Raw genomic sequence first — 23,929 nt, 5'->3', positions numbered from 1 at the left:
CACACACAATTACATGATGAGTGAAGTTGCAAAAACAATATTTGTTTAGGCGTTGTTTAACATAATCCACTGTGTGAACAAATATTAAAGAATTTATTAATCAGCAATTACTTCATTTCTCTCATGAAGGTTTATTTGTAAATGCTAATTACAATGACAAACCAATCATGTCATATTTGAACTTCGACTTCAATTACATTATTGTTTTTAAATATTATACATATTTTAATGCTATTATAAATATATAATTTATAATTCATCATTATATAAATGTGTATAGTGGTTGACACTAATAAATATGTGCATCACAAGTGTCACCATATTACCAATACACATTATTCAAAATTGTTATATGATGTATTTATTTTTAACTTCCCGTAGGGCAAGTTATAGTAATCGCAAAAAAATCGAAAATGAAAATTTTTATATATCTTTACGTTTTAGAGGTTTCTGAACATTTTGGCATACCTTAGAAAAAATGGATGTATGTATGTGTGTGTGTGTGTGTGTGTGTATGTATGTATGTATGTGTGTGTATGTATGTGCGGATACAAATTTTTGTCGACGATTTCGGGAACACGGATCAACCGATTTGAATAATTCAAAAAACATTCGATTTGTACTGATAAGGAGACGTGCTGATTAGTTTTTGGCGAACTTAGGTCTAGTCGTTCCGAAGATACGGGGCAAAAAGTGCCGAAAACGGTAACTCAGTTTTTAAGAGAACGGAGCGTCCGATTTGAATAATTCAAAAAACATTTTACTTGTATTGGCAAGATGAAGAGTTGATCAAATTTTCATAAAGGCAGGTCTAGCGGTTTCGGAGATCTAATGAAAAAAGTAAAAAAAAAAATGCCATTCGGCGGTTAAAAATGATCATTAGACATATGCACATCAAATTATCAGATATTGTATAGAAATTTTAACAATAAGTATAATTTTTTTTTACATTTCTAAGGCTTCCGTACCAATGTTTATGCGTTAGACGACGGCGCGGCACTTGCGCTGTGACAATTCGTCTCTATGCAGTTCAAGCAGTACGATTGCTTTGAAAAAAAGTTCAGAATTTCCAAAATATGTCAAAATGAAGAAAACATTTTTCTTTTCAAAAAAATAGTTCGTTTTCAAAAAAAAAAATTTTCTTTCAAAAAAAATTTTTTTTTTCAAATAAAATTTTTTTTTTTCAAAAAAAAGTAATTTTTTGTCATATTCCTAGTTTCTCAAAAATCTAATTGTTTCAAAGTAATTTTTTTTCGAAAATGTTAATCGTTTTTAAAAAAATAATAATTTTTGGTACGGGAAGTTCCAGCAATTTGCCTTAAGGCACGATGCCCTAATTGCCTTGAGACAGAATTCCACTTACAGCTAGTTACTTAACTTAAATTTGCTACTTTGTACAGTAGCAAATAAGTTTTACTTCAATCGCGTGTGATCCTTACGCGCACTCTTTTTTTTTCTACCTTTTCCTAGAAACATCTTTGTGATCCAAATTGAAATCACTTATACATGATAAGAAATACTTAATACATGATAAGAAATAAATTTAATAATGAGCACCAATACACACGCACACATATATATATATACATACATATATGTATATATATATATATATATATATATATATATATATATAAATTATTTAGAATGATTTGCAATTTTTCCCACTTTTTTCTAATTTTAGACGAACATCTTGGTCGCCACTGATGTACACTCTCTTTTGGCATCGAAGTCAGGAAGGCATCAAATAACAAATGCGCAGGTAATATCGTTATTTTTTATGTAATTATTGAAAATTAATTGATGTTACATGATCGCAAGTAAATGCAATTTACAATTACCATTCACTGTAAATAAAAAATCCATTCATACGGTTATAAATCAAATCGTTACGCGTTATTTAATCGATATATAAACAGTTTGGTTTCTGTTGAATTAACATTCTCAAAAATGTGTAAAGAAAACGCATATGTGACGTTAATGAGCCAAAAAAATATGGCTTGCTAAATTTTCATAATTATATTATAATTAAATAATTTTTCTAAAACCAGTTTAAAATTAAACTTATATTTTAGTAATATGCATATGAAGTTCTTACTGAAAAATTTTATACATGTCTTGAACTGTTATCGTAAATTTTGGAAGAACGTTTATTTCGTCCTTTAATATAAGGACTTGCTTGTTATAAATATTCTGAACCTGGCTGAGTTTTGAAACCTATACACTGTATGATAATTAATGACATTGAATTAAAAATAGTATTTAAAATATTGTCTGTTTCTGAAACATTGTCTAATGCTATTGATAATTTCAATATTTAAGAAATACATTTTTTTATAATATTTCATCTCGAAGCAGCAACAACTTTCAATATGGCAATTTTGGTATTAAAATTAAGCACAATTAGCAGTTATATTACTTGTTTTAAAATCCAAATGATTGTGGAATCATAATCGTTAAAATACACCAAAAACATGTTCTGCAAGTTGATTTCAGATGTACGCAACTAAAAAAAAACTTGTTAGTCAAAAGTCTTACTTTGCTTTTGATTATTTGCTATTAATTTACTTGAACTTGCTCTAAATTTTGCTATTATTTTATTAAATGATAATATAAACCTGATTTCTTGTAATGCATAATGCATTCATTACCATTTTTCGACAATTTTCTAAATAATTTTCGTTTATAGTAAAGCTTTACCTAACGGCAAGCTTAATAACTAAAGCTTAATAACTAAAGCATCTGAATGTATTATATTTTTTTAAATTTATGTTTTTGCAATTGAAAATTAGAATATAATTTTCTAAACTATAAAATATTGACTGAGATTAATTTAGTTGAATTACAATAAGCTAAATTTTATCACAAGTTATTCTAGCTCTTACTGTAGTTTATCGTTGGTGTTATTTTGGTTTATTTTCAATTTTTCATTTCTTATTTTTATTAGAATGTTAACTGTGTACACAAAATGTTAATTAAACTTTTTTGTATGATGAGTCAAAGCACTAATTAAAAGGTTGAAAGTTTAATTAATTTTTTTAATAATCTATCAATGTTTTCAATAAATGATTGGTTGGATGTATAAATATTTTTTGTTAAATTATTACATATATACAAGTCGGTTTTGAAGTATATTTTTGTGAACTATGAAAGAGAAATTAAGTGTTTTCAAATATACAAATAAGACTTACGAATTGAATATAATTTTTTATGTTCACATATTTTTTTGTAAAAACTAATTCATTGAAATAATTAAAAGGGACTATTTGTAACAGGGATAATTAGTAATAGGCGTTTTTCAATACGATCTTAAACTTTTTATTAAATATTTTATTTGCATAATATTGTCATAGCTACTGTCCCGCAGGTCGACGCAATATACAGAACTGTGCAGGTCCGTCATTTTTGACATGTAATATAAAATTTGTATTATCATGAAGTTTCAGTTTGTGTTATTATTAACGATTAATTTTAAATTTTATATTTCTAAATTTGTTTCAAATTTATCAATCTTTGATAATAATAAGTAATAATTTTTGTGATTGCTATATTATTTAAATAGTCATCTTGATTAATGTGAAAAAATACACATAGGGTCAGTTTAAATAATGTGTGGGGGCTAGTTTTAAAATGGGAGTATTACATACCAATTCAAGTGATGGAGATAAGTTGTGAAATTTGGGCATATGTAATAGTTTGTAAAATTTGGGCATATGTAAATTGTGTTACAGAAGTCACTATATTCTTTATTTATATTATGTTAATAATTGTAGTTTACGTTGATTAATAAAAACAATTACTTGGAACGAGACAATGTTCTTAAAATTAAGTAAAGAATAAATATCAGAGGTATTATTGTCGTTTGTGTGTCGTTACTATTTGCCCAAGTAGATGGTACAACTCTAAACATACAAGCCTCAAACACAGGGTAAGTTGTAACACCGCACTTTTTCAAGAAATTGATAAGTTGTGAAATTATGAACAATAGTTTTGGAATTAATTTTACTTGTTTTGGAAGAGGAATAGTTAAGGCATCTATGTAGTTAGAAATATAATAAGTGAATTTCAGAATATATTAATTAAAAAAACTGTTACAACAAGCCCCTAGCTTTTTCCTATGTGAGTTATCAAACAATAAAAATTGTAAAGGGCAATTTGTAATATTTGGACAAATTTAAGAATAGCATTGAGCAAATGATGATCATCCTACTTTATTTTCAAGCGATTTAAATTTCTGCTATTAATTAAAAACAAAAATGTAAACTAATGTTTCTTGAATATCCGCAAATTATCTATATATTTTAGTAAGATTTGTTTGTGCACCAAAAGTTGCAGTCTTTCGAATGGTGGAGTGAAGCATCTGCATCTCGTCTTATAATACATTTGCATCCAACGGATAGACATGAACGGTTTTATCATAAATGTAATAGGTACATTATGAATGCATGATAATCGAAATTTTGATTGAATCATAACCATTTTTGCCAGTTGAATGCTTTCTTATAAGTTAGACTAGAAGTCAATAACTTTTGCCAAACGACTTATATTATTGAATGCGTTTCATTTAATGCACATTCCGCGCAGAAGACGAAAGTTACAGCGTCGATATAGCGATAAAATATAATAAGACAAAAACCTCGCAATACTTTCTAGGAAATAAATGTTTATTCATAAATACATATCTGTCTGCATATTTTATTCAGTTTTTAATTTCGTTTTCGTTTATTGTAAATTATGATACAAAACATTATGAAAGTATATGGTAGTTGACAGATTATTATGCTAAATCGATCTTTTACATATTAATTAGCACGATTTCAAAAAATACAAAAAATATATTTTTATTGCGTAATTGCTATATTTATGTCGATGAGAAGTATTATCACCAATCTGTTATTAAAAATTAATGCGCGAGGTTAATGAAACTAATTTTGTAGCTAGTTGGGCAGGGCACAAGGGTTCAACTTGACTTTGAGCAAATATATTGTGGAAAACAAACCAATTATATTACAAGAAATAACACATATCAAACAAACAACTATCTGACTCTGTTCAGTAAAACTCCCTGCTAATTAATCATTGTAAAAATAAGTTTTTTTGCTATTTTTCAAAAATTTGTTACCCGGTCATTATTACCAAACAGATCAGATGTCTTATTATACAATATCATACATATACATTTTCTACAGAGATAACACTGTATAAACTTGATCTAGTACTTTGTCAGAAATTTTCATCAGTAGAGTTAGAATACAATTTAGTTGATTTAGCTCTAGTCAAATTGTTTTCTTTTACTCAACTTACGTTTTAACTTTCCATAGAGTAAGTTATAGTAATCGCAAAAAATCGAGAATAAACATTTTTGCATATTTTTACGTTTCAGAGGTTCCTGAACATTTTGGCATACCTTACAAAAAATGGATGTATGTGTGTGTATGTGTATGTTTGAATACATATTTTTGTTTACGAATCAACCGATTTGAATAATTCAAAAAAAACTTTTGTCTTTGGCAGTTTCTAGCCGTATTTTTTCCATCTACTTCCAACTAATATCTACTTCCAAAAAACAATATTAATTCTTGTAGTTATGTACGTAGTTATGGTATTTATTAAAATTTTCATTCGATTACTCAGCAGTTTATAGTTTAACCCTTGTAGCTGTGGGCTATATTTGACACTGATTTGTTTTGTATTTGTATGTATTTGTCGCAGTTCTTATTACAATCACTGGTTTGTCACTAAGTTATAATGAAAGAAGATATATTTATTTATTATTTATTATACATGTTTCGCGGACTTTACTTTTAGAAGTGAACAATTAGTCCCATTAAACTACCTGCTATCCCTTCTACCAGGGGTAACAACCAACCCGTGTAAAACTCAATGCCATGAAGATTGTCACCTTCATGGCCAATATAAATAAACAAAAATACGTCCGAACAATTCTTTTTAAATGTTCTTGTTTTTGAGATATTGGTGTTGGATCTTTTTATCTGCGAACTTTTAAGCCCCGCTATACCCTATATTATATTGTATTACATAAAAAGGAAAATGTTTTAGAGAATTTTTATTTTTGCAAACGTTTTGGCTCACAATCTCATGTTATGTTCCGTGTAAAGAAAATGACTTTAAACTTTGTAACAGTTTACTTCGGTCACTCTTTTTTAAAACACATCAACTTGCAAAATAATATTTAGTAATTGTTTAGTTCAGTAAAATATGTTACATATTAATTAGGCCAGGACTGAAGATTGTATATCAAAACGTTAGAATTATCAACTACAGAACTCTGAAATATTAAATGTACATGTATTATATATATATATATATATATATATATATATATACAATGTATTTATATATTTATATATATATATATATACATGTATTTATATATTTATATATATATATATATATATATATAATACATATATATATATATATATATATATATATATATATATATATATATATATATAAGCGTGTGTACATTATACGTTGACCAAATGTTTTGTATACATCTTATGCTTTTTATTATGAATATCTTTGCTTAAATTAGAAAAAATCATTCATTTGATTGCTGATGTTTTATTATCGAAATACTTTCTCCTTACTCAAACAATTATTATTTAATGCTAATGCGATATTAATAAAATGTTTTATTTTATTATTAAATAATTAAATTTTAGCTGTATAACTGAATATAAGTTCAGGTCCATGGTGTGAGGCCACACAAAACAAAGATTTCTTTTCCCCTCCCTGTTCATTATTCCATCACCATTTTGTTACCATTAATCACTTTTTCATCCACTTTATGCATTTTTCATTTCAAACTTCTGTTTCCAGGACTACTGATCTTGAGCTTTTTTTAATTTTCTGCGTTTTTTCTTCTTGTGTAAGTCACAATCATCTGCATTCTTCTTCTTCCTAATCCTTTTAGTTCTTTTATTTTACATTCACTTTTAGTCCTATTATTTTACATTCTATTCTGCACTCTTTTTGCAGAATAGGTACGATCTAGTTGCATTCATTTTGATGATTATGCTTAGTACACACGCTCACACACACACACACACACACACACACATATATATATATATATATATATATGTGTGTGTGTGTGTGTGTGTGTGTTCTGTATATACAATAACTTATAATAGAATACAATATTAATAAATTACTTGTCTATACAAAAATTCGCTTGCGCAAATATCTATTTACGCAATGTATAATACTATTTGATATCTTTACGGTAGTAAATGACTTTTAAGACATTAACCTACTCAAATAATTAGTAAAATCCAGTTGCTTGTGCAAACAAAACTCTTGGTAATGTATTCATTGCAAGAAGAAAGTTTCCGAGTAGTGATGTATGTTCATCTTAGTAGCCGCGGGCTATAGCAGACTCATATGATGAGATTTCCCAAATAGATGTTGTATTTGGAATTCTTCCGAGATATGAAGGATGAGATATGCAAACAGCGAATTAAATATTTATGCCGCAAGCGTAACGAAATACAAAATACTTATCGTATAGTTTGAATCATGGTTCCGAATCTTATCCTAAATTGATATAAATTATTTATTGCCGTTTCAATATAACATTAACAATTAGATATCTTGCGATATTGCTTCCAACTAGCTATAATATTAGATGATTTCGCGATTTTCTCATGAATTCATGTTAACAAATGGTAATGTATTTTAAGAATTTTGTATATTGGTATGGTATATTTAAGAAGATTATGATAATAATTTTATTTTTAATAATTATTATTGATAAGGATACTTTCAACGATTGATAAAATATTTCTAACGATTAGATTGATAACATTTTGCAATGTTTGTGGATAATATAATATAATAGATAATAAAGTAGGGGAAAGTCTCCTAGTGGCGAAATATTATACGAAATGTTAATTATGATTTATGTTAGAGAACAAAGTTAGAAATCAAACTAAATTAACAAAACCGCAATCTTTGCTAAAAATAATTAATACTATCAATCGAACTTTAGTATCAAAAAATATGATTTTAAACAGTGGCACCTAGTACCGGACATTTCAAAGTAACCCGCATTGATCACATATGTAGCCATCTCCACAATTTGGAATGTTTGCACATATGTGTCTTTGACTAATATTCTTAGATATTGTAAAAAAAGTCACTATTTATCCACCCTTTTGGCTGGGCGACACCGAAGCTCTCAGCTGTTGCGTTCACCATAAGCTTTTCATTCTTCTACTAGGAAATACGAAATATGGGGGTATATAGTGACCCTTAGCACTCATACAGTACAAAATTAAATAATTGGAATAAATTACGTAAATTCTTACAAGAAATATCAATATGTTTACTGTGCGGCACTAAGGGACGACTTAGTGTCCGGTGCTAAGGAACAGACATTTTCGTTCATTTGGTGGCACCTACTAAAATTGGTTAAAGATCTAATAATATTTTACCATTTTACGGATAACAATTAAGTACAACTTTAATCTTTGCATACCACTCAAATGTAAATGCATAAATATGCTAGAATTACTTCCATTGATATTTAGGTGACGCGGTGATTATGCGCCTAAAACAGGAAAGGGTTTCTCTCGCCGTGGCCATGTGCGTTACAGGCAAAGCTTGGCGCGTGATTCTGTACCCGTGTATCCCCCATGCCCCCTTCACTTGTATTTTGAAATGAAAAGATTTATACTCGCTTAAATAATACGTGTTAAATAGAGTGTCCGGTGCTTGGTGCCGTACGGCGTTACGGGACTTCCCCCTACTGATCATTATAAATAGCACCGCGTTAACTTATTGTGTAAATGGTGGGTGAACTTTCCCACATTTTCATGGATATTTCAGCCAAATCATGAGTTCAGAGTGAAATTAAAAATTGGTATGAGTAGAGCGGGTCAGTTCCACCACCATTATCTCATAAAATGTGTATCACAAATAAACTTTAAATAATCAGGATATAAAATATATGGATTGAATATCGTAATTTTTCAAATTGAAATATATGATCTATTTTAGATTAATTTTAAGGTCAAAATATATATCAAATATAGATAGACCACTGAGTTGCCATCTAATAATAAAGCAGCGAAACCTTGGAGCACAACCGCTCATAGAACTGTATTAAGTGCTAATTACTGCCCAAAAATGCAGATACAATAAAATCTAAACTGTAGCAATTCAACATCAATAAACTATATTATTTACGAAAACAAATTAATCGTATTCAACTTACATTCTATTAGAGTGCTGGTCAAACTCGAGCACTGAGAGTTCCGTTAAAAAAGCGTTTTTTTTTTCTTAAATAAAAAAAGCATCTCACATCCGCGTTTAGACAATTTGTGGGGAAAACTCTTCCAGCTGACATTTGAGTCATCAAAAGGTCATTGTATGAGATATATATGCATCATCAGCGTGTATATATTACGCGTTCTTTGCATTGTTTCAGGTAAAACTTTCGTTTTTGTTCGGAGAATATAAGATTCGTATCTAAAGTGTGCGTATGAATCAAACCAGACGCATTGTTCTCAAACTTCGTTATCTTAATTAGATGCAGTATTGCGATGAAATATATCATTTCGAATTTCTTCACTTTATCAATTAATTTCATACTGTGTATTGTTAATATGACATGTAATATTTTTCCATCATTGGATTATCAGCAACTAAGTATAATGTACATTTTCAGTCACTATGCTACTTCAGTGGTCAGAGCTATGGGCATCCAATCAGGATCGATACCCTCTTCGGAGAGCCTAATGTCAAACATTAATGAATTCGATATTCACTTGAAAATATATATACTTGAAGCTTGCTGCTTCGAGTAAAATATTTGAGTTATATCGTTAATTTTTACTTACTATTATATATTGTTATAATAAATTCTGTTGTTTTTGTTCTCAGAATGTATTGCACCAATGATTCTTTATAATAAGTTAGGGTTCTCGGCTCAGAATTTCAACATCAATTCATAACATCGAGGTAATAAATTTTCAAAATTAATATTAAATAATATCAACAAGAAAGATTCAGATTTTTGCACAACTTTTTAGAAATTCAAGTTTAATGTAATATTTAATGGTAAGATTTTATTTCAATCATTATATATGTCTACGATAAAAATTTCGATAAAAAATGAAGTTCTTACGTTAGTATAACGTTCGTACGTTAGTATTGTATAGTTTTTATTTACTTTATTTTTGGATCCATATTTCCCAAATAATTAAAACACTCACTGATAAACATATAATCTTATACCTATTATTAACAACTAACTAATTATATAATAACTAATCATGAGAAAAATAATAAAATATGAATACAAAGAAACTGACCAAAGATGCGAACTTACACATTTAACTGTTACCACATATATCACATATAAACTTTAACGTAATTCTGACGACTTACATTTGTCATTACGTTATTTATTTAAAATTATATACCATTTAATCATAATATTAAATTATATGTAATCATTACCATGTCATATAACAAAAATTGTAACCGCGTCACCGCAAACATGTCTTTTTGCGAAATTTTTTGAATGTTCATATTAAGTCTTAAAATGACTGCAGTTGCGTAAGATTTGTAAATAAACATCTACTCGATTAAAAATATTTATTTGTTTATAATTTATTATTTCAAGGTTAACTTTAGTAAAGTTAACCTTAAAATAATAAAGTAAAGTTTTCTTTAGTAAAGTTACTTTACCTGAAAAACACGATTGATGGTGTTAACTAATTACAAAAACAAAATAATGTAGATTGCAAGTTAAATCTAATGGAAAGTGTTAACACAGTTATTGAGAATAAAATATATACATACAGGATTATTGTAAAAAAGAAAATTAAAAATATGGTTAACGTAACTTGAAAAAAAATATGCCATTATACCACTATAAATTATTCATTAAATCTGTATTAGAAAAAATGCTTATTTTGATAACAAATGTTCCAAAGATTCTCAGTATTAAGTTCCTTCGCCATATTTAGATTTAGCTTTTTTGTAAGTAAATATATGATATCATTTTTTTTAATTTTAACAAAATCAACCAAATAATAAGCGTTGACAATGACAATAAATACTAGTCTTTGTTTTATTACTATTGTTTGAAGTTTATCACATCATGTACAAATCCAAGACTCAACTAAATTATATATATATATATATATATATATATATATGTGTGTGTGTGTGTGTGTGTGTATGTGTGTGTGCGTGATACAGTCAATACACCAGTAATTAATTAAATGCCAACAACAATCAACATTTGATCTAAATATTTCTTATGAATCTAATAGGCTATAATCATTTGGAACCAATTCAATAATAAATCGCTCCAGATCACAGTGTTAATAAGTATTTGCCTCACCGGCGTTTATTAAAAGTCGATGGCTTAATTTGTTTTATCCAACATTCAATTACCATTAGTATTACAAGAATAAAATTTAATGCAATACCTTAATCCAGCTTTGCTTTTTGTCTATTGTTAGCAATTTTACGCCACAATCGCCTGCAATTTAATGCATCTAACTAATGCTTTACACACAAGATAGTGTATCTCACCATATACGATTTAATGCGACGGCTTTAGTAAATAGTATTTATTTCACATATATAAAAGAATAAATAATTATTCAAGAGTTTTATAAAAAAACACTTTTAAATATTAGGTGCTAAAAATGGAAATTATAGTTAGTATGATATAACGCATTTATATTTATATTAAATTTTAATCCATTTTTTTGACAAATTCTACTGTTATAAATAATTATGATGAAAATCGTGTATATTATTAGACGGCGTGTATATTTTTTATCATTATTTGAACAGCAATTAGAACTCTTTTCAGTGTTGTATGTGCTGTTGTTTTCAAATACATATCTTCATAAGATGACAATTTAATACTTGTCTTCTTTTATGATGAAAATTTTACATTTCTCTGACTGTAATGTGATATATGCTGCAAAGTTCCAAAACACTAGTTTTACTTGGAACCTTATTAATGTTTATGTTTTTAAGTCATAATGGTTATTACTACAGCTTGATATCAGGATGTAAGTAGCGGGATTTTAATTTGAAATCTCGTGGTTGCGAGGTCGAGGCATCGTAAAACCCCTGTTTACATAAAAATTTGTGTTACAGGTCGCCTTATGGTCAAAAATTTTCCATAAAATGGAATATAAATGACAAATGGGTCAACACATATTTTAAGCCTAAAAATCGGTAGTAAATCGTGTCATCGTGGCAAATGTGTCATTTTCATAACACTTATGATTTTTATTAGCAAAAACTAAACCAGGTACAATTTGACACCATCAAATCAATGAATTGTTAACTATTCCATAAGTTTTGTAGAGATCGAAACAACAAGTAATTAAAAGATGCTAGGTCAAGAATATATGGCAAATGTGATAAAACATTCGAAACATGCTCCGTTTTTTGCTTCAATTTTTGCCGAGTGACCAAAGTTGTATGATGTCAATAATGGCTTTTTTAACTGCATTGTTTAACTTGGTTAGTTATTTAATACAGACATCAGAATGAGCATTCGGTTGGTAATAACAATTAAAGGAACTGTCTATCCTTTGTAATCAACTTCAGCTGGACGACCAGAGACGTTTTTCATTCCACCTGCACAAAATTTGGTTGCCGATGCCGTTTTTTCAAGGCTTTGTCGCCATAAACAGCTCATAACTTTTTGTGAGTTCAAGATGACTCTTAACCTTTGCAAAAATGAGAAGGCAAAATATGACAAAAATTCACGATTTGATTTTTCTACTATTTTGATACTACCCAATGGATCAAGAAACTCTTTTCTACTGATAAAGATCTAAACTGCCTACTATCCAAAAGGTATTTTACTTTAAGACCATGTCAACAAACCTACAAATTCAATTGAAACCATCTAAACTGAAAATCGCAATTAATTGTCTACCTAACAACCTAACATTATGAATAAAGTAAGTCCTTTAGTAGTAGATTCTGAACTTCTATTACTGGTTAGACAACTTTAAAAACATTTTTTACACTATTTGATTATTCCATTTTTTCGTAGTAATTTATATTCAAAAACAATTACACAAAATAAATGTAGATAGTGAAATACGTTTCTTCAAAACTAAAAGATACAGTTGAAGTGATTGACCAAAAAGAGTATTATGTGTTTGTTTAAATCTATCTACACAAATGTGTGCTCCAATACCTATCATCATCTCATTTATGAAAATGAGATGATGATGCTGCTTGAAAGATGACAAAAAGTTCATGATGAAACTGGACGATACAAAAATTCATTTAGTTTCATAGAAAAACATGTCTTTGATTTTTTAACAAAAAACGAAATTACTTGGTTGTCAACAAGATAGTGAAAAATAAATTTATTCTTAAACAGTATGAAATCTTTACAATATGTACGTTTAAATATAATGTGAACGTGAATTATTTTAAAGTAAAACGATTTCCATTGAATCATCAATTTGGGCGTTTTACCACCGACTCCGTCACTACATTTGGTATATCACTGCATAGGTGTCTGTTTGGAGTTTTTATCCGTCGGCTATCGCGCGAACAATCGCCAAGCTAGATTATTATAATTAGTTGTTGTTCTCCGAGCCGTGTGGCCCAATTCTCACACGTCTCCTATTATGGACAATTTAGATTGTACTTATTATTTGGATTAATTAAAACGTGTTTTTAATGATCATGATCGCTGAACCTGACACTAAACCATAAGCGCGTTCTTGAAAAGAAAATTTGCCAGGAGAAAATGAGTGAACTTTTTTTATAGAAGTCGGTGTTATGGTCATTAGCTATGAATAAATATAGAGGCTTCATTGGATATTGATGAACATTTTGTGTTTCGTTTTTTATAAAGTCTGAAAGCTTACAATAGTGATAATATGGCAATACCATGGATTACAATATCAAATGTAGTTGTACGCACACACGCCCAATTATATTACCAGTAGAACCCTGTTAAGATGATCTTTATGAATACCATTTTACTAATACTACAAATACGCTACTTTATGCCGGATTCTGCACTTTACTGTCCATATCCCGCAAAATACGCTTTTTTGCATGACGCGTTTTGGGACCGATTCATGGGAAATATGAAGACGGAGATAAGTTTTTTGACAGGTATCCGTCGGTCATTCAGTTATTAAAAATATAACTAAATAATGTTTAAATCATATTTGATAAACACACGTTTTCAGACTCAGTTTGACCGTTTTCCGTGGACAAAACTAAAACATATAATATAAATAGTTGGTACTGGTATTTTGCCTTGAGGCATGTTACATGAATTTCCCGATATGTGTAAATAATCGACGTAATCAATAATAAACAAATTAATTTTTAAGTGATTAGAATATTCCGAGAGGATTTATTACACATATTTGAAAACGAACGAACACGTTAACGCGCAGTATTTTCTAAAAGCTAATTTTCAGAAATCAATAATTTTTATAATTGAACCAATTTTCGTAGGACGTTAATGGTTTAGTATGTTCATTAAGACCAAGTAATCTATCATTATACCAAGAAAATCATCTAATTTTTATTTTAACAAACGTCAAAAAAACTATTCATTTTCTCAAACTTTGGTGAATTTTTGAAGTTAAACTACTTGTCGTAATGCCATAATATTTTAGTAAGCTCTATAAAACCATGATATATATCGCCAAAAAAAGTTCCATAAAAAACGGCTTAATTTTTTTTTCAACAGTTAATTACAAAGAAAACTCGATAGGCTCGGTAGATTTTCACCTAAAACTAATAATCAGTATCATTCGCAACTAATATCTTTCAAACAGTTTTTTATTTTTCAAAATCGATTCGGTAGTATGAGCTTAAATGTGGATTTTGTCCAATTCGTTTAACACTTTTTTTCAAATTACAAAGAAACGGCTCGGCAGATCGTCGCACAAACGCTAGTCCTCATCGAGATACATCGAATGGCTTTTAAATTTTTGAAATCGGTCGAACCGTTTTTGAGAAAACGTCGATTTACGGCAAAAAATCTGTTCACACACATACATACTTTTTCCAAATTTGGTCTCATTCGATTGAAAATGGCTTGAAACGTCGAGAAAACATAAAATTAGCTATTCGGATTTTTTGATGAAAACATAAACTTCTCCTTCGGGAAGTTAATAAAAAAACAAATTAACTCAAAGCGCAATTTTACAAGAGATAAATTAAATAAGTAGTCATTCCAACTCTGCCGATGAATATTACTCACGAAATACCAGATAAAGGTTATATGCAGTGTTATTTCTGTGAAAAATGTACTCATGAAATTTATACTTTGCGTTGGTTGAATATTGTAGCTATTATTTCGTAAAATCTCTTTATATTTGAAAATAAGACATTGAATCTGGTTGCTTTTTGCCGTCATATTTGCCCCTTTCTCCCCAAAAAAAAAAAAAAAATTTAAAAAATTACAGCAAAAAACACATTTTTACAATGATAAATTAGCTGGGAGTTTTACTGCACATATTCAGGTACAGTAGAACTCCAATTATCCAAACTCCGACTATCCGAATCGCCGATTATCCGAATCACTTTCAGAAAAAAAATTGTCCAAAAAAAGTCTAAGTTACAGTTAAAACAGCTTACATTGACGGAGATGTTTAAAAAGCAATGATTTTTATTTCTAAACTTGTACATAAGTACATTTTATTTATATTTAAAAGATGTGAAAATATCATGTTTCTTTCATTTAATTCAATAAAAAAAATAGTGCAATATCAAAACATAACTTTTTTTCTCTCCAATGGCAATTTTAAAAAAAAAACTCCGATTATCCGAATATTTGATTATCCGAATGGGTCCCGGTCCCCATTAATTCGGATAATTGGAGTTCTACTGTAGTTGTTTATTTGACATGTGTTATTTGTTGTGATATGATTAGTTTAAAGTTAAATTGAAACTTTGTGCCCCAATGTGATAATGCATTTAGTATATTTATGGGTAAAGTGTTATTCAGACAAATTTAAATTTTATACATCTTATTTTCTTAGCTTTGGTTACAAACTGCTTTTATATTGCATAAGCCAATACTATAAAAATAATTTATCATGAAAAACACTTAATGTAATGTAATGTAATAATAATCGACACTTTTCAAATAGAATTGAAATTGTGTTATAAAATTGGTATTCATATGATAGTATGATATATGTAGTCACTTTACTACTTTTAATACAAAATTCAAATATCAATAATTACTTCAGTGACATCATTCTGACCCAAAGTACGTACCTGATATAGGATATTGCTATTTTCATCTGTAATACTTACATTACTTTTTCTTATTATCGATTTTCTGAAATACGTGGGTATTAATATTCAATTATTATAATGTCAACTAGAAAAGCAAACAGACTTGTTGAATGTCTAATGCGTTCGCCGGTTTCAGTGAAATTTAGAGAGAGTGCCGGCTTTTGCGCCAAAGCAAACAAATAATGAAAACTTTGGTACCGGAAATATTTTGTTTACTCATTTTCGCTTTGTTGAATATTACGCCGCGGATCGTTTAAGAGCTCCGTTAAATTTTAATTCATCTAGAACTATCAAGCTGTGAGATCTCTGTTTACATCTTGTTAAACGTCTGTAGATTTGGTTGTAAATTGAGTAATTATGAAGCTTGAATTTTGATAACAATAATTCGTATTAAGTCGTTGCAATTGAGTTTTGGGTTCGTTGCGAACTGTGGTTGCTTTGTCAAACCAACATAAAAATTGCAATCAAAATGACATTTAGCTCATCAATGGAAATAAATAATATAAAATGTTAATTCAATTATGATAGCAGAATTAAAGTATTAACTAGTGGTGTGTATGGCATCGTGCCTTAAGGCAAATTGCTGGAACTTCCCGTACCGTAACGAAATGTTCTAAGAATATTAAATGTTTTCAAATAGATTATTATATTAGGTTGTCAAATATCTCCCTTCCGCTTTTTTGCTCTTGGTTTATAATACAAAAAAGCGGAGGGGAGATATTTGACAACCTTATAAATAAATACTGTAACATTGTCTAGTATTTATAAGAATTATATAAACTGAAGAAAGAATTGCAAAGTTGAAGATTTTTGTTTAAAGTATATTAGAACTTAAGTCAAAATTACAATTAAAATCAGAATTATTTTCTATATACAAAAAAAAATATTTTTTGAAAAAAAAAATTGAGACAAATTTCTTTGAATCATTCAAATCGGACGCTTAGTTCTCTCAAAAACTGCCATTTTTTGCACATTTAGCTCTGTATCTCAGAAACCGCTGGACCTGCCTTTGCCAAAAACCAATCACCCTTTTTCCCGTCATTACAAATTGAATGTTATTTGGATCATTCAAATCGGATGTTCCGATCTCTCAAAAACTCGATTCCTATTTTCGAGAGCAGAAATTTCTTTGAATCATTCAAATCGGACGCTTAGTTCTCTCAAAAACTGCTATTTTTTGCACATTTAGCCCTGTATCTCCGAAACCGCTGGACCTGCCTTTGCCAAAAACCAATCACCCTTTTCCCCGTCATTACAAATTGAATGTTATTTGGATCATTCAAATCGGATGTTCCGATCTCTCAGAAACTCGATTTCTATTTTCTGCACTCTTTGCTTGTATCTTCGGAACGGCTGGACCTGCCTTTGCCAAAAACTAATCAGCACATCTTCCTATCGATAGGATTCGAATGTTTTTTGAAACATTCAAATCGGTTGATCCATGCGCCCGAAAACGTGGACAAAAAATTGTATCCACACATACATACACACACACATCACATCCATTTTTTATGAGGTATGCCAAAATGTTCAATTTCGATTTTTGGACGATTACAATAACTTACTCTACGGGAAGTTAAAACTATATAACAATATAGTATCACAACCGTAATATATTTTTCTAATATTCTAATATATGGTCATGTAATGAGATGGAAGTAAGTACTAGAGAAGTTGCTAATTACAGTGAAATTATATTTATTTTACCTTTTCGAACGTTATCTATTTTTATTTTTATTATTTGAACAGAAATCAGAACGTAAGTTTCTGTGATTTGTTGTGATAATACTTCTTAAGTATAAGAAGTAAAGAATACGGTACGGTTGTGCCACTTTTTTTGATCATCAAATTTTTTTTAAATTTACTAGTTAGCTGAGAGAAAATTAAATTAAATGGTAATTTGAGCATTTTTGTACGTGGAAATACTCAAATACTGCCCTCTTTTGACTTAATAATCGCACTCTTTTGAAAACACATCATCATTATGACTGAGCTAAATTATCTAAAAATAAAACCTAATTACTGGTAAATAACTACAAATGTTCAACTTACAGCAAAATAACAAACAAAGTTATCTATTTGTATATAATTAACAATTATGGTTAAAATAGTTCGAATATAAAAACTTACTTTTGGCACTTTAAAAGCAATGCGGTCTACAGATCATGTTAATGTAAGGCAATGACTGAAAGTAATAATGAGAACTTATTCCAACAATCATACTTCATCTTTTTCCCTTTGGACCCTATATTAAAATCAATATATTTTAGCCGACTGTCACTATCCTTATCTGGAACAACCGTACCCAGTCTCCCCTACCTGGTTTTTCTTAAAAAGACAAATCAACTTTTGCCTCATCACTTCATTTATTTTATTGTTAGAATTTCTCTAATACTGATGTTTTTTTAATTTGAAGCAGCAATGCCGGGTAAAGGCCATTTTCACTTGGAAACATATTTTCGTCTGTATTTTTAAGTAAAAATTGATGTTATTACTGCTTGCCATCAGGCTATTCTCCGTGGGTATCGAACCTGCAAAATTCTGATTGGAATACTAAAGCTTTAATCATTATATTGCCATAATTGTATGGATACTAATATAACAGAAATAACATGCGTAGTAAAGAAAATTATAAATACAAATTTTCTAACATAATGAATATAACCAATATCATCAATGATATACAAATTTAAAAATCATAATCATAAAACTTAACAACTAGTCCGAGTTCTCACGCAATATGAGAATTCGTTGTGTAAAATTCAAAATCTTAAAAAAAAGTGTCGCAACAACCAAAGACAATTACAACCGCAAATTATTGCAAAAACATTATGAATAGTTTTATTTATTTTAAAAAACCGCACGCGTTCACGGAATATGTTAAATAATAATTAAGAGTGTGCCATATATCACAATTGTTCAACTTTCCTATACTAGTACAGCACATTTTTTTGTTCCAGGCGGCCGCAAGAGACCTGCAGCCAGCGTTTGCGGAAGACACGCATGTATCGTGTCGCGAAATAGAGGTGTTTGAATATCGCGCGGAAAGAGAAAGGTACGTTCGAAAAGAAGCTTCTTAAAAAAATTTCTTCGCGATGTTATTAATATCACAAACCGGGCTTGCACAGAACATAGAAAACCGCACGCCTTCTTCATATTAGTAACGGAGCTGGTGATTGCCTTATTTATGGCTTTTCATAATTAAATTGGTTGAAAATATTAGATTTTAGTAAAAGTTTTAGGATTATTAAAAATTTTACGATGCATTCTATACCGTCTGGATTTCGGTATTATATAAATTAATTATGGTATTATATAACTAATCAAAAAGTTGTTAGTATAATGCAAAATGCTCATATCTGAACGGATACTAAAAATTCAAAGTTTAATAATAAAATGATATTTTTGTACAATCATGCATGAGCATGTTATACATCATCATAATCAAGGTTTATTACAATCGAATAGTAAAACTAGCAACAAGTAAAATACCTATACTTTTATAGAAGGTTGAAATTATCCAATATAGAATCTTGATATATTATTACAACAAAATCTACTTTCCTTTATAATGGGTAGTACTGCCTTATGGCAAGCCCGTGACCTGATTGAATTTCTAACTCGATTTAGGGAAGAATAGTGTGAGAGATTTTCCTTTGCCATATTACACCGCAGTGCCCAACTTGTCTATTTTCAATTGGAAATACATTCTTGATCTATATTTTCATGTGAAAAAGGACATCTCTTCTGCACGATGTCAGGTTGTTCAGAGCGGGATTAGCACTCACGACCGCGTTCACACGAGTCCGTGTGCTTAACTATTAGACCATGGAACACCCGTTTATATGAAAATATTGATTTTCTCGTCCTTTCCTCTGTTCATATATTTTTTATAGTTTCTATATATTTTTATATATTCAATAATTATGTCGTGAATATCGTTTCATAAAATAGTGTCAAATTAAATCATAAAATTTTTGCACTTACTATTACAACATATTATTAGTATATTCATGAGTAAAATTGGTCGGTAAATTATAGAGCAATGTTTATGATTTTACAATTAACTACGAAAAGAAAAATTAACTCTTTCCAATCGCTAATTGCAGATTTAGTACGTATTTTGGCATGCGAGTGGAAAGGGTTAAATATTTATATCGATTTACAATGGCAAAATGTTACAATACATAATGGCTCTATTTAGTTTCACGCTATTTTCGAATTTTGTTTTATAAATACATAAAAATATTTATATATTAGAAATCCTTCACCCTTTCGGTACGAGCGTCGCCTATAAGCGACACCCGCATGACAACCTGTTTGTACGGGTGTCGTCTATAGACGATATCCGGTATATCGACCATTATGCTAAATAACTTAAATATGATTTTAAAATAAATAAAATTCACAATAAATGACAGTTTTTTTTTTAAATGAATCATTTTTTTTAATCAGAACTGCGGGCTATGATGTTATATTAAGAAATATAAGATTTTCTAGTTTCTGTTTTTTAGCTTTTAAACCTTGTATAAAACTTTCTTCATTATTAATTTAAAAATAGCACTTTTTGTTAATATTTGTCAAATTAAAAATAAAAGTACGAATTTATTAATGTAAGAGGCTATTTTAACCCGCCTTTGGAATTTTGTATTCGGCAATTTTCTTATTCTTAAATTATTAATTCATATAAGCATATACGTTGTCTTGTTACATAATAGTCAAATGTAATTTTATTGTCAAGTACTATTTGAAAATCTGGGAGAATCTTGGCCAAATATTTCTTCTAGGTAAACCCGGGACACAAGGTGAAATCATGGGTCAGAAAATTTTATATTTTTAAATCCTATTTTATTTTTAAATTTTACTTGTTTTTTTTTAGCATTTGTGTAGAAAATATTAATTTTTTTTACGATTTTATTTTATTCTAGCTCTAGCGTTTGAGGAATTTGGACATTGTTGAATCTCTGCGGCAACAAAAAAGTACAGCCAGCCAAAAGGGGAAATAATTCTCTGAATGGAGCTATGAAGTATTATGTTGAAATAATAAAATTGATAACAATGTTAATCAAGAAGCAAAGTAATTCTGGTGTTAACAGGCGCTTCGTCTATCGTTCTTGGTGGCATTATCAAGAGAAGGGGATAATATTCTCACTTGCAGAACCGCGCATTTCGTTCGGATTTGTGATAGGTGTATTGATAAAATGTATTGCTGACTTTGCTACGTTCACAGTGTAAACCGTGCAGTGTCTTTTGCAAGTCGTGGTCGTTCAAGTCGAACGGAATAACACAAAAGTGCAACAAAAGGGATAATTTTATAAACAAGTGATTTTGTAATCAGGTGCTTTGCAGACTTTTGAGTTTGTTATGTTTCACGAATTGTGAATTGTATACAAATTTCAGCGAAAATGGATTTAAAATTTCGACTTTTTGTGTCTGCATTGTTATGCACGTGGATTCACGTCTCCAATGGACAATCACCCTTCCAACTAAATTATAGCCCGGTGAGTTATATTTAATTTTTTAGCATGAAATTTTAATTTAAATTCAACTAACACAAAAGGAATTATATAAATAATGTTATAATCTAATAAAAATAAACATTTATTTCCTTCATTTCTATCAAATTTTAACATACGTTCGTGTTTCCACCTTAACTTCAAGTTAGGAAAAAAAATAAAGAAAATTGAAGCAACACCTTCGTGACTGAATATAAATTAATTTTCAATATAATATAGAGCTTATTATAATTATAAATAATTATATGTCTATATAAGTGATAGTAAATGCAATAGTCGCGAGGATTGTAGGTGAAACTTGTGATTATGAAAAGTACGAAGTATTCAATACCTACATATTTACTTATTATAAATGCATTTGAATTGCGAAATAATCCTTAATTATATTAAAAATCTCCAAATATCTAAAATTGAAATTTAAACGTATGTGGATAATGTCTCATAATTTTTCAAAATACAAAAAAAGTATAGTCAGTAGTTTAGAAGCTACAATTAAGTTCTAAAATTAAAGTATTTTTTTTATTAGAGATATCTTATTTTCGAAGTTATTTATATTTTTCTAAATGTTCGTTAACAAATAGAAGCTTTAGGAAATTGTTGAATGATGTGGTATGTAAAATTTCTCTTTACGTAAATGAAAAACAAACAAAGCATAATTTATACACTAATAAACACTCGTATGTTTAAATAATCCATTTAAAGAAAATTTTTTTTTTCAATTTTTATTTTTCGATTTTATATTTTATTTTATATAAAAAAATTAATTCTTACGACTTTGAGCTATTAATAAAATTTATCAACATTATATAGATTAAAAAATCTGGATAGATGGTACAAATTATATATACATATCTTCTATATATTATTTCTTTGTGACCCAGTATATAAGGGAATTCGATTAAAAGTATTTTAACGAATTTAATTACAGAGTTCTTACAGAGAACCATACTCTGCAATTAAATTTCAGAAAAACTTCTTGCAGAGAAGAATATATTTTAATAACCTTTTGAATCATGCAATAAACAAACCGTAAAATATTTAGATAAATATTTATGCCAAATCTTTATAAAATGAATAAGAAAGTTCTTTTCTCTGAATTATAACCATCACTCGTATGCATCTGATTAAATGTAATAAAAACTAAATGAGTTTGACACATATATGGTATGCATATATTTTATTTAAATCTGCTATATTTTAATGGACGGTGGCTAATACGTCAAATGTAATATTTATCAGATAAATTTATATGTGTGTTTGAAAGTGCGTGTGCATGTGTGCGAGTGAATGACATAAGCTAAATAGCTCATAGAATTGTCATGTATTCTGATTGCTATTGAAATAAAATTAAAAAAAAACTATTTTAATGTGTGATGTATCAAATGCACAATTTTCGCATGAATGTATTTGAAATTTTAATTATTTCGAGATTCCAAATATTTTGCTATTTTTATGTAAAGGGGAAAAGATTATAGCTAGAGCAAATATTAATATTATTGATAATACACTGCATAAACGTTAGAAAGGTGACGATACAACTAAAATCTATAATAAAAAATAAAGTACACAAATTTTGATAGAAACAGCCTTGACTATCCCTTATATGCAAATTTTTCCCAAGTATGTTCATTACTTATTTTTAACGGTTATACTATTTCCCCTTAACTCGTGCCAATTTTATTGTTCGAACAAAATTATTATATCATTTTATTAATTAAATTTCAAACCTGCAAAATACAATTGTATCAAAATCAAAACTCAACGATGCTTGTAGAACAAAGATTACTTCCTCTTAGATATAATTTAAAGCAGCTTTTCCTCATGGCTTCTGGTAATACTTGCTAATCATCGACAAAGTTCTAATTTATATTACGGATAATTGTAATTTAATAGAAGCAGAAAATGTAATTGGTTATTTCTAATTGTTTTTGTTATAGAAACGTATATATATATACATATATATATATATATATATATATATATATATATATATATATATATATATATATATTAGGGTTGTCCTTAATATGGACATTTTCGAATTTCTTTGCTCACAAGGGCTCAAATGGTTCCAAATTTTTAAAAAACAATTCTCTGGAAGTTTTAGCTCT

At 28.7% G+C, this 23,929-nt stretch overlaps 1 protein-coding gene across 1 annotated transcript in view; it reads left to right on the top strand.

Annotated features, from left to right (window-relative positions):
- The first annotated feature begins 21,609 nt into the window (after nt 1-21,609).
- Nucleotides 21,610-23,929, top strand: part of LOC113375024 — a 50,963-nt gene continuing 48,643 nt past the window's right edge. Inside the window, exon 1 of the mRNA XM_026614978.1 lies at nt 21,610-21,803. Within this exon, the coding sequence (XP_026470763.1) occupies nt 21,708-21,803 (96 nt within the window). The 5' untranslated portion in view covers nt 21,610-21,707. The remainder of the gene's footprint in view (nt 21,804-23,929) is intronic.

Source organism: Ctenocephalides felis, unplaced genomic scaffold (genome assembly GCF_003426905.1).
Source record: "Ctenocephalides felis isolate EL2017-DRISC unplaced genomic scaffold, ASM342690v1 CF-g0.4_SCAFFOLD_01886, whole genome shotgun sequence".
Classification (NCBI taxonomy): Eukaryota; Metazoa; Arthropoda; class Insecta; order Siphonaptera; family Pulicidae; genus Ctenocephalides; species Ctenocephalides felis.
This window is presented reverse-complemented; position numbering and strand designations above follow the sequence as displayed.